This window comes from Hemitrygon akajei, chromosome 9, assembly GCF_048418815.1.
Source record: "Hemitrygon akajei chromosome 9, sHemAka1.3, whole genome shotgun sequence".
Lineage (NCBI taxonomy): Eukaryota > Metazoa > Chordata > Chondrichthyes > Myliobatiformes > Dasyatidae > Hemitrygon > Hemitrygon akajei.
Window position 1 is genome coordinate 100,414,063 of NC_133132.1, and position 12,653 is coordinate 100,426,715.

At 38.6% G+C, this 12,653-nt stretch overlaps 1 protein-coding gene across 4 annotated transcripts in view; it reads right to left on the reverse strand.

Moving 5' to 3' along the window:
* b3galnt2 (beta-1,3-N-acetylgalactosaminyltransferase 2) overlaps positions 1-12,653 on the reverse strand; it is a 58,588-nt gene that overhangs the window by 34,836 nt on the left and 11,099 nt on the right. For all 4 annotated transcript variants that reach the window (XM_073056639.1, XM_073056638.1, XM_073056640.1 and 1 more), the window contains exon 4: positions 11,806-11,999. In XM_073056639.1, the coding sequence (XP_072912740.1) occupies positions 11,806-11,999 (194 nt within the window). The remainder of the gene's footprint in view (positions 1-11,805; positions 12,000-12,653) is intronic.

Consider the following 12,653-nt stretch of genomic DNA (forward strand, 5'->3'; position numbering starts at 1 on the left):
AAACCTACTTCATTATCCACAACGCCACCTACCTTAGTACCATCTGCATACTTACTAATCCAATTTACCATCCCATCATCCAGATCATTAATGTATATGACAAACAACACTGGACTGAGTATAGATCCCTGAGGCACACCACTAGTCACTGGCCTCCAACCTGACAAACAATTATCTACCACTACTCTCTGGCATCTCCCATCTAGCCACTGTTGAATCCATTTTACTACTTCAATATTAATACCTAACGATTGAACCTTCCTAGCTAACTTTCCGTGCGGAACCTTGTCAAAGGCCTTACTGAAGTCCATATAGACTACATCCACTGCTTTACCCTCGTCAACTTTCCTAGTAACCTCTTCAAAAAATTCAGTAAGATTTATCAAACATGACCTTCCACGCACAAATCCATGCTGACTATTCCTAATCAGACCCTGTCTATCAAGATAATTATATATACCCTCTCTAAGAATACTTTCCATTAATTTACCCACCACTGACATCAACCTGACAGGCCTATAATTGCTAGGTTTACTCTTAGAACCCTTTTTAAACAATGAAACAACATGAGCAATATGTCAATCCTCTGGCACAATCACCATTTCTAATGACATCTGAAATATTTCTGTCAGAGCCCCTGCTATTTCTACACTAACTTCCCTCAAGGTCCTAGGGAATATCCTGTCAGGACCCGGAGATTTATCCACTTTTATAATCCTTAACCGTGCCAGGACTTCCTCTTCTTTAATCATCATAGTTTCCATAACTTCCCTACTTGTTTCCCTTACCTTACACAATTCAATATCCTTCTCCTTAGTGAATACCGAAGAAATTGTTCAAAATCTCCCCCATCTCTTTTGGCTCCACACATAGCTGTCCGCTCTGATTCTCTAAGGGACCAATTTTATCTCTCACTATCCTTTTGCTATTAATATAACTGTAGAAACCCTTTGGATTTATTTTCACCTTACTGCCAAAGCAACTTCGTATTTTCTTTTAGCTTTTCTAATTTATTTCTTAAGATTCTTTTTACATTCTTTATATTCCTCGAGCACCTCATTTACTCCATGCTGCCTATATTTATTGTAAATATCTCTCTTTTTCTGAACCAAGTTTCCAATATCCCTTGAAAACCATGGCTCTCTCAAACTTTTGATCTTTCCTTTCAACCTAACAGGAACATAAAGATTCTGTACCCTCAAAATTTCACCTTTAAATGACCTCCATTTCTCTATTACATCCTTCCCATAAAACAAATTGTCCCAATCCACTCCTTCTAAATCCTTTCGCATCTCCTCAAAGTTAGCCTTTCTCCAATCAAAAATCTCAACCCTGGGTCCAGTCCTATCCTTGTCTATAATTATATTGAAACTAATGGCATTGTGATCACTGGACCCAAAGTGCTCCCCAACACATACCTCCGTCACCTGACCTATCTCATTCCCTAACAGGAGATCCAACACTGCCCCTTCTCTGGTTGGTACCTCTATCTATTGCTGCAAAAAACTATCCTGCACACATTTTACAAACTCCAAACCATCCATCCCTTTTACAGTATGGGCTTCCCAATCTATGTGTAGAAAATTAAAATCTCCCACAATCACAACCCTGTGCTTACTACAAATATCTGCTATCTCCTTACAAATTTGCTCCTCCAATTCTCGCTCCCCATTAGGTGGTCTATAATACACCCCTATAAGTGCTACTACACCCTTCCCATTCCTCAATTCCATCCAAATAGTCTCCCTTGATGAGCCCTCTAATCTATCCTGCAAGAGTACCGCCGTAATATTTTCTCTAACAAGCGATGCAATGCCTCCCCCTCTTGTCCCTCCGATTCTATCACACCTGAAGCAACAAAATCCAGGAATATTTAGTTGCCAATCACACCCCTCCTGCAACCATGTTTCACTAATAGCTACAACATCATATTTCCAGGTATCAATCCATGCTCTAAGCTCATCCACCTTTCTTACAATGCTCCTAGCATTAAAATAAATGCATTTAAGAAATTCTCCACCTCTTACTCTCTGTTTATCACTAATGGTGCAAACAACTTTACTATCTTCTTTTTCTTCCTTCTCCCATTCCTCCCCCCTTGTATCTAGTTTAAATCCACTGGAGCCTCTCTAGCAAACCTACCTGCAAGAATATTTGTCCCCCTCCAGTTCAGATGTAAACCGTCCCGCCAGAACACGTCCCACCTTCCCTGGAAAACTGCCCAATTATCTATAAATCTGAAGCCCTCCCTCCTGCACCATGTCTTCAGCCACGTGTTGATCTGCGCTATCTTACTATTTCTAAACCTGCCTGCATGTGGCACTGATAGTAATCCTGAGATTGCTATCCTGGAGGTCCTGTCCTTTAACTGGTTTAAAAAGGGTTCTAGAAGTAAGCCTAGCAATTATAGACCTGTCAGTTTGACATCAGTGGTGGGTAAATTAATGGAAAGTATTCTTAGAGATAGTATTTATAATTATCTGGATAGACAGGATCTGATTAGGAGTAGCCAGCATGGATTTGTGCGTGGAAGGTCATGTTTGACAAACCTTATTGAATTTTTTGAAGAAGTTACGAGGAATGTTGACGAGGGTAAGGCAGTGGATGTAGTCTATATGGACTTCAGCAAGGCCTTTGACAAAGTTCCACATGGAAGGTTAGTTAAGAAGGTTCAGTCGTTAGGTATTAATGCTGGAGTAATAAAATGGATTCAACAGTGGCTAGATGGGAGATGCCAGAGAGTAGTGGTGGATAATTGTTTATCGGGATGGAGGCCGGTGACTAGCGGGGTGCCTCAGGGATCTGTTCTGGGCCCAATGTTGTTTGTAATATACATAAATGATCTGGATGATGGGGTGGTAAATTGGATTAGTAAGTATGCCGATGATACTAAGGTAGGAGGTGTTGTGGATAATGAGGTGGGTTTTCAAAGCTTGCAGGGAGATTTATGCCGGTTAGAAGAATGGGCTGAACGTTGGCAGATGGAGTTTAATGCTGAGAAGTGTGAGGTTCTACATTTTGGCAGGAATAATCCAAATAGAACATACAGGGTAAATGGTAGGGCATTGAGGAATGCAGTGGAACAGAGAGATCTAGGAATAACAGTGCATAGTTCCCTGAAGGTGGAGTCTCATGTAGATAGGGTGGTGAAGAAGGCTTTTGGAACACTGGCCTTTATAAATCAAAGCATTGAGTACAGAAGTTGGGATGTAATGTTAAAATTGTACAAGGCATTGGTAAGGCCAAATTTGGAATATTGTGTACAGTTCTGGTCACCGAATTATAGGAAAGATATCAATAAATTAGAGAGAGTGCAGAGACGATTTACTAGGATGTTACCTGGGTTTCAGCACTTAAGTTACAGAGAAAGGTTGAACAAGTTAGGTCTCTATTCATTGGAGCGTAGAAGGTTGAGGGGGGATTTGATCGAGGTATTTAAAATGTTGAGAGGGATAGATAGAGTTGACGTGAATAGGCTGTTTCCATTGAGAGTAGGGGAGATTCAAACGAGAGGACATGATTTGAGAGTTAGGGGGCAAAAGTTTAAGGGAAACACGAGGGGGTATTTCTTTACTCAGAGAGTGATAGCTGTGTGGAATGAGCTTCCTGTAGAAGTAGTAGAGGCCAGTTCAGTTGTGTCATTTAAGGTAAAATTGGATAGGTATATGGACAGGAAAGGAGTGGAGGGTTACGGGCTGAGTGCGGGTAGGTGAGACTAGGTGAGATTAAGAGTTCGGCACGGACTAGGAGGGCCGAGATGGCCTGTTTCCGTGCTGTGATTGTTATATGGTTAACTTGGTGTCTAACTCCCTAAACTCACCTTTCAGGACCTCCTCACTATTCCTAGCCATGTCATTGGTCCCTACATGGACCACGACATCTGGTTGCTTACCCTCCCTCTTGAGAATACCGAGAACTCGATCCAAGATATTGCGGACTCTGGCACCATGGAGGCAACAGACCATCCAGGATTCTCGATCTCTTCCACAGAACCTCTTATCTATTCCCCTAACTATCGAATTCCCTGTCACTACTGCTCTCCTCTTTTCCCTCCTGAGCTGAGGGTCCAGTCTCGGTGTCAGAGATGCAACCACTGCAACTTGTCCCTGGTAGGCTGTCCCCACCAACAGTATCCAAAATGATATACTTATCATGGTGGGAATGGCCACAGGGGTGCTCTGCTCATTCTGTCTAATCCCCTTCCCTCTCTTGACAGTCACTCAGCTACCTGTCTCCTGACTCTTAGGGATGACTATCTCCCTGTAACTCCTGTCTATTTCTGTCTCTGCCTTCCAAATGATCCGAAGTTCATCCCTCTCCAGCTCCAGCTCCAGTTCCCTAACACGGTTTGTCAGGAGCTGCAGCTGGATGCACCTTTTGCAGGTGTAGTCATCACCGATCGCTGACGACGTTAAGCACTGTGCTAACCGCTACGCTATCATGCCATCCTACAGAACCCTATAAAACAAATACTTCATCCTGGAGGTTAGAAATTATGACAGGGAATTCTGACAAGTCATTACACCAAGCTGTCTCATGTAGTCCACTTCCCACAATATGGAGGCTCCAGTGAACAGGATCACAAGAGCCTGCACAAGATTGTAGACTCAGATTTTTCCATCATAGGTACAGCCCCCCATCATTGAGAACATCTTCACGAGGCGGTACCTCAAGAAAGCTGCATCCATCATAGAAACATAGAAAATAGGTGCAGGAGTAGGCCATTCGGCCCTTCGAGCCTGCACCACCATTCAGTATGATCATGGCTGATCATCTAACTCAGAACCCTGTACCTGCTTTCTCTCCATACTCCCTGATCCCTTTAGCCACAAGGGCCATATCTAACTTCCTCTTAAATATAGCCAATGAACCGGCCTCAACTGTTTCCTGTGGCAGAGAATTCCACAGATTCACCACTCTCTGTGTGAAGAAGTTTTTCCTCATCTCAGTCCTAAAAGGCTTCCCCTTTATCCTTAAATTGTGACCCCTCATTCTGGACTTCCCCAACATCGGAAACAATCTTCCTGCATCTAGCCTGTCCAATCCCTTTAGAATTTTATACATTTCAATAAGATCCCCCCTCAATCTTCTAAATTCCAGTGAATATAAGCCTAGTCGATCCAGTCTTTCTTCATATGAAAGTCCTGCCATCCCAGGAATCCAGTGAACCTTCTTTGTACTCCCTCTATGGCAAGAATGTCTTTCCTCAGATTAGGGGACCAAAACTGCATACAATACTCTAGGTGCGGTCTCACCAAGGCCTTGTACAACTGCAGTAGAACCTCCCTGCTCCTGCACTGAGCCTTGCGGTACCCCACTAGTCACCAGTCATTAAGGACCCTCACCATCTGGGATTAATGCAAAGCATCTTCAGCTGGTTGTACAGGAACCTGAACACCCACACTCGGTGATTCAGAAACAGCTTCTTCCCCTCTACCATCAGGCTTCTAATGGTCCATTAAACTATTTCATTATCGGAATCAGAATCAGGTTTATCATCACCAGCATGTGACATGAAATTTGTTAACTTAGCAGCAGCAGTTCAATACAAAACATAATCTAGCAGAGAGAAAAAAAATAAATCAAATTAAAAAATAATAATAAACAAGTAAATCAATTACACATATTAAATAGAGTTTTTAAAAATATTCAAAAACAGAAATACTGTATATTTTTAAAAATGAGGTAGTATCCAATGTCCGTTTAGGAATTGGATGGCAGAGGGGAAGAAGCTGTTTCTGAATCGCTAAGTGTGAGCCTTCAGGCTTCTGTACCTCCTACCTGATGGTCACAGTGAGAAAAGGGTATGTCCTGGGTGCTGGAGGTCCTTAATAATGGATGCTGCCTTTCTGAGACACCGCTCCCTGAAGATGTCCTGGGTACTTTGTAGGCTAATACCCAAGATGGAGCTGAGTAGATTTATAACCTTCTGCAGCTTCTTTTGGTCCTGTGCAGTAGCCCCTCCATATCAATGATGCAGCCTGTCAGAATGCTCTCCACGGTACATCTATAGAAGTTTTTGAGTGTATTTGCTGACATGCCAAATCTCTTCAAATTTCTAATAAAGTATAGCTGCTGTCTTGCCTTCTTTATAGCTACGTCGATATGTTGGGACCGGGTTAGATCCTTAGAGATCTTGACACCCAAGAACTTGAAACTGCTCACTCTCTCCACTTCTGATCCCTCTATGAGGATTGGTATGTGTTCCTTTGTCTTACCCTTCCTGAAGTCCATAATCAGCTCTTTCATCTTACTGATGTTTTTTTATCTTTTTTAAAGAAATTATTTATTTATTAAATTTTTAGAAAATTACAAAGAATAAATGTAATGAAAAATTAGTAAGAAAAAGAAAAATAATATTAATCCTCCCCCCTCCCCTTAACCCTCCCCCCCTTAACCCTTATCTAAAGAAAGAAAAAAAAAGAAAGAAAGAAAGAAGAAAAAGATTGCCTGGATATCGGAAGATCCCCACATGCTCCATGGAGTTCAAAATAATTTTAATATTTATTTTTACTTTCCCCAATTACTTTATAATTTTATCTTCAAAGGACCTATATATTTAATCCCATCTTTTGTAGGTATGGGAGCCAAATTTTCAAAAATATATCATATTCATTTCTTAGATTATATGTAATTTTTTCAAGTGGAATACAACTATATATTTCATTATTCCAACGATCCATAGTTAAATATAAGTCAGATTTCCAAGTAACTGCGATAACTTTTTTGGCTACTGCCAATGCAATTTTTATAATTTTTTTCTGATACTTATTCAATTTAAGTTTCAGTATTGTCCCTTCAGTATCTCCTAATAAAAATAATATTGGACTATGTGGGAGTTGTACTCCAGTAATTTGTTTCAATAAAAGTCTTAGATTTATCCAAAATGGTTAAATTTTAAACCAAGACCAAGTAGAATGTAAAAAAGTACCAATTTCTTGATTACATCGAAAACATTGGTCAAACATATTTGAATTTAATCTATTTATTTTCTGTGGTGTTATATATAATTGATGTAAAAAATTATATTGTATTAATCTAAGTCGAACATTTATTGTATTTATCATACTATCAGAACATAATCTTGACCAACTTTTTCCATCAATTTTAACATTCAAATCAGATTCCCATTTTTGTCTTGATTTATGAATTCCAGATTCAATTGTCTGTTTTTGAATCAAATTGTACATACAAGGTATAAATTTATTAATTTTTCCTTTTTGAATTAATATTTCTATTTCACTAGGTTTTGGCATCAACATTGTTTGACCCAGCTTTTCTCGTAAATAAGCCTTTAATTGAAAATAACAGAAAAGAGTGTTGTTTGATATTTTATATTTATTTTTTAATTGATCAAACGACATCAATATATCTCCTTCAAAACAATCACCTATATATTTAATCCCCTTTTGGAACCAATTATGTAAAAGTTTATTATCCATTGTAAAAGGAATAAGCCTATTTTGAATTAAAGTTCTTTTTGCTAATAAAGATTTCTTTATCTCATTGTCCATATTTATCTTATTCCATAAATCAATCAAGTGTCTTAATATAGGAGATTCTTTTTTTCCCCGTATCCATTTGGATTCCCATTTATATATAAAATCTTCAGGTATATTTTCTCCTATCTTATCTAATTCTATTCTAATCCATGCCGGTTTTTTTCATCAAAAAAAGATGCAATAAATCTAAGTTGATTTGCTTTATAATAATTCTTAAAATTTGGAAGTTGTAACCCTCCTAAATCAAATTTACATGTCAATTTTTCCAATGATATTCTTGACATCTTTCCTTTCCAAAGAAATTTCCTTACATATTTATTCAGTTCTTGAAAAAACTTCTGAGATAATTATATTGGTAAAATTTGGAATAAATATTGCAATCTAGGGAATATATTCATTTTTACAGCATTAACTCTACCTATTAATGTTATTGGTAACATCATCCATTTATCAAGATCCTCTTTTTTTTAATAATGGCAAATAATTTTGTTTATATAAATTTTTTACATCATTATCAACTCTAATACCTAAATATTTTATCCCATTTATTGACCATCGAAATTGAGTTACTAATTGACATTGATTATAATTTCCTTTGGTAAGGGGTAAAATTTCACTTTTATCCCAATTTACTTTATACCCTGATACTTTCTCATATTCTTCCAATCTAAAAAATAATCTTTGCAAAGATTGCAATGGGTTTGTTAAATAAATCAAAACATCATCAGCAAATAAATTAATCTTATACTCTTCTTGATTAACTCTAAAGCCCCCAATGTCTGAATCTGTTCTAATTAATTCAGCTAATAGTTCTATTGCCAATACAAATAAAGCAGGTGATAATGGGCAGCCTTGTCTAGTTGACCTCGTTAAGCAAAATGGTGTTGAAATCTGACCATTTGTAACTACTTTAGCTTGAGGATTAGTATTTAAAGTTTTAATCCATTGTATAAAAGATTTTCCTAACTCATATTTTTCCAATACCTTAAATAAAAAATCCCATTCCAATCTATCAAATGCTTTTTCTGCATCCAAAGCAACTGCCACATTCATTTCCTCTCTTTTTTGTGCCAAATGAATTATACTAAGTAACCGGGTTATATTATCCATTGATTGTCTGTTCTTAATAAAACCTGTTTGATCCATATGTATTAATTTTGGTAAATATTTAGATATTCTATTAGATAAAATTTTTGCTATTATTTTATAATCTGTATTCAACAAAGAAATAGGTCTATATGATGTTGGTTTTAAAGGATCTCTATCTTTTTTTGGCAATACAGTTATGATCGGTTAAAAAAGATTGTGGGAGTTTATGCATTCTTTCCACTTGATATATTAATTCCATAAAAGGAGGAATTAATAAATCTTTAAATTTTTTATAAAATTCAGGAGGAAAACCATCTTCTCCTGGGGATTTATTACTCTGAAGTGATCCTAAAGCTTCTTCAACCTCTTTTAATGTAAAGGGCATATCTAATCCTTTCTGTTCTCCCAAATTTAATTTTAGAAGGGTTATTTGTGATAAAAATTTATCTATCTCAGCAATCTTATTTTGTGATTCTGATTGATATAGTTCAGTATAAAATTTTTTTAAAGTTTCATTCATTTCTAAAGGTTTATAAGTAACCTTTACACTTGTTCTAATTGCATTTATTGGTTTAGAAGCCTGTTCTGTTTTCAACCGCCAAGCAAGAATCTTATGTGATCTTTCACCTAATTCGTAATATTTCTGTTTAGTTCTCATAATTACTTTTTCTGTACGATATGTCTGGAGTGTATTATATTGTAATTTTTTATTAACAAGGTGTCTTCGTTTTTCTTCTGTCATATATCTTTGAGATTCTTTTTCTAACTTCATGATATCTTTTTCCAATTGATCTATTTCTGCCATGTATTCCTTCTTAATTTTAGATGTATAACTTATAATCTGACCCCTTAAATATGCTTTCATCGCTTCCCATAATACAATTTTATCTTCCAATTGAATGTAAATTTGTATCCAAAAAAATTGAATCTGTTTTTTCATAAAATCACAAAAATCTTGATGTTTTAATAAAATTGAATTAAATCTCCATCTATAGATCGATTCCTCCTTATCCATCATTATCATTGTCATTATCAAGGGGGAATGATCTGACAGTATTCTTGCTTTATATTCCACACTTTTCACTCTATCCTGAATATTTTTTGATAATAAAAAAAAATCAATCCTTGAGTAAGTTTTATGTCTATTTGAATAAAATGAATAATCTCTTTCTCTTGGATTAATTTTTCTCCATATATCAATCAGGTTTAAATCTTTCATTAATGATAAAGTTAGTTTTATTACTTTTGATTTTGTAGCAACTTTAGTTGACCTATCCAAAACTGGATCTAAACAAAAATTAAAATCTCCACCTATTAATATTTTATCATGTGCATCAGCCAAGTTCAAAAAAACTTCTTGTATGAATTTTGCATCATTTTCATTTGGTGCATAAATGTTCATAAAAGTCCATAATTCTGAAAAAATTTGACAATGTATAATTACATATCTCCCCACAGAATCAATTACTACATTTTGTAGTAATCTTACTGACGTTGAGTGCCAGGTTGTTGCGTGGCACCATTCCACTAGTTGGCATATCTCACTCCTGTACACCCTCTCGTCACCACCTGAGATTCTACCAACAATGGTTGTATCGTCAGCAAATTTATAGATGGTATTTGAGCTTTGCCTAGCCACACAGTCATGGGTATAGAAAGAGTTGAGCAGTGGGCTAAGCACACACTCCTGAGGTGCCCCAGTGTTGATAGTCAGCAATCACCAAGCCACACAGATTGTGGTCTTCTGGTTAGGAAGTCGAGGATCCAATTGCAGAGGGAGGTGCAGAGGCCCACGTTCTGCAACTTCTCAATCAAGATTGTGAGAATTATGGTATTAAATTCCTTTCTCTGCACTTTTTAATATAATTTACAGATTTTTATGGTTTTGCACTATACTGCTGCCTAGCCAGCCGGTGGTGTATTGGCATCTGCAGAGGACTTCTAGGCGAATGGTGCTGAGTTTCAATCTGGCCTGCTCCTTGAACGCTTTCCATCTGTGCTGTGTCGGGTGTCGAGCTAGCAACACAACCTCATAAACAAGTCAAATGCTAAGGAAAGAGCAAAAATGATGCCCAATGTGCCACAAGGTGTGAAAAAGAACAATTGTATTGCTGCCACAAAACAAAGCTCTTCACCTCATGAGGGGTCTTGGCCCAAAAGAACAACTGTTTATTCCTCTCCACAGATGCTGCCTGACTTGCTGAGCTCCTCCAGCACTTTGTGTATGTTCCTCAAGATTTCCAGCATCTGCAGAATCCCATGCTTAAGATTTTACCTCAGATAAGTCAGTGATAATAAATCTGACTCATGAATGAATAAACCAATAGTGATCAAGTTTTGCCACTGTGCTTATTCCTCATTCAAAGTGAACGTGCTTTGAAAGTATTGATACGTCTTCCGATCTGAATCACATAGGAGATATTAGCAGAGGTTCGATCCAGTTCAGTCTAAGTATTGAGGAGAGTGCAGGTTTAGAGAGGAAATTCCTGAGCTTGGGGTCAAGCAGCTGAACATACAGGGATCAAGAACAGTGCCACGACAGCAGCATTTTACTAGGATGAGACTTTTACGTGTGGCATTGCCAGAGGGAGCCAGTGATGTAAGCAAACAGAAGGGTGATGAGTGATTGGGACAGGATAGGGGCAGCAGAACTATGTGGAGAGAGTTGCGAGATGGGGGACTGACCAGGTAACAAGGCCATGATGAGGGTATTAACTGCAGACAAGCTGAAGCAGGGAAGAGGGCGGCAGATGGCAAGGAGATGGACACAAGCAATCACTGTGCTGAACTTTTCCACTGGAGGGAAAAATACAATTCAGATTCATCCTTCCTATCCGCCCAGACATGCACATACACAATCCTCCAGCCCCAGGATCTTCCCCAGTTGGCTCACAGAGACTCTGAGACCCAGGAGTACCAGACATCTGGACTTCAGATCGACCTGTGACCTTCAGGACCGACCCCCGGACTCACCAAAGACTGCGAATGAGGACCCTGAATGAGAACCGGGACTCACTGATGACAGGGCCTCAAACACTGGTTATGCCGTCAAGTGTACCTAGGAGACCACTAGCCCTCATGCTTCACGTCCCTCCACAGATGCTGCCTGTTCCCTGATGCAAGTGATCTGCTGGAGGAAGTCAGTAGGTCGAGTGGCATCTGGGCTACAGGGAGGAATTGTCAACAGGAAGCAGCAAACAAATGTGAAACTTACCTCCAGGGTAGTCTGGTAAAGCCGCACGGTGACGTTCTGGTGGAAGGCTGCTTCTCTCTGATCGTGGAACACACCCAGCCTCGTAATAACAATGGGATGGAGAACTCGGAAGTCAATCTTCGAAGCCTTGCTACCAAGCATCGTCAAGGCCGGACTTCCAGACTGGCTGACAGCTTCAATCTCCTGCCCTATAACTGTAGAAAGAGAGAAAAATCACTACGCTATCGTGCCTTCCACAAGCTCAGGATGCTCAAAAGCCAATGGAAGTGGCACAGTAACACTGCGGTTTGCATAACATTCACAGCGCCACTGATCCAGGCTCAATTCCACCACTGTCTGTAAATACATTCTTCCTGTAACTGTCTGGGTTTCCTCCCATGTCCCAAAGACATACAGGTTAGTAAGTTGTGGGCATCAGAAGCTTGGTGACCCTTGTGGGCTGCCCCCAACACGCGTTCGGACTGCGTTGGTCGTTGACACAAAAGACACATGCGAAATTGAGCATTTCATTGCAAGTTTTGATGTTTTGATGTACGTGTGACAAATAAAGCTAATCTTAAAATCTTACCTTATTACCTACATACAGTGGCATGCAAAAGTTTGGGCACCCCGGTCAAAATTTCTGTTACCGTGAATAGCTAAGTGAGTAAAAGATGACCTGATTTCCAAAAGGCATAAAGTTAAAGATGACACATTTCTTTAATATTGTAAGCAAGATTGCTTTTTTATTTCTATCTTTTACAGTTTCAAAATAACAAAAAGGGAAAAAGGCCCGAAGCAAAAGTTTGGGCACCCTGCATGGTCAGTACTTAGTAACACCCCCTTTGGCAAGTATCACAGCTTGTAAA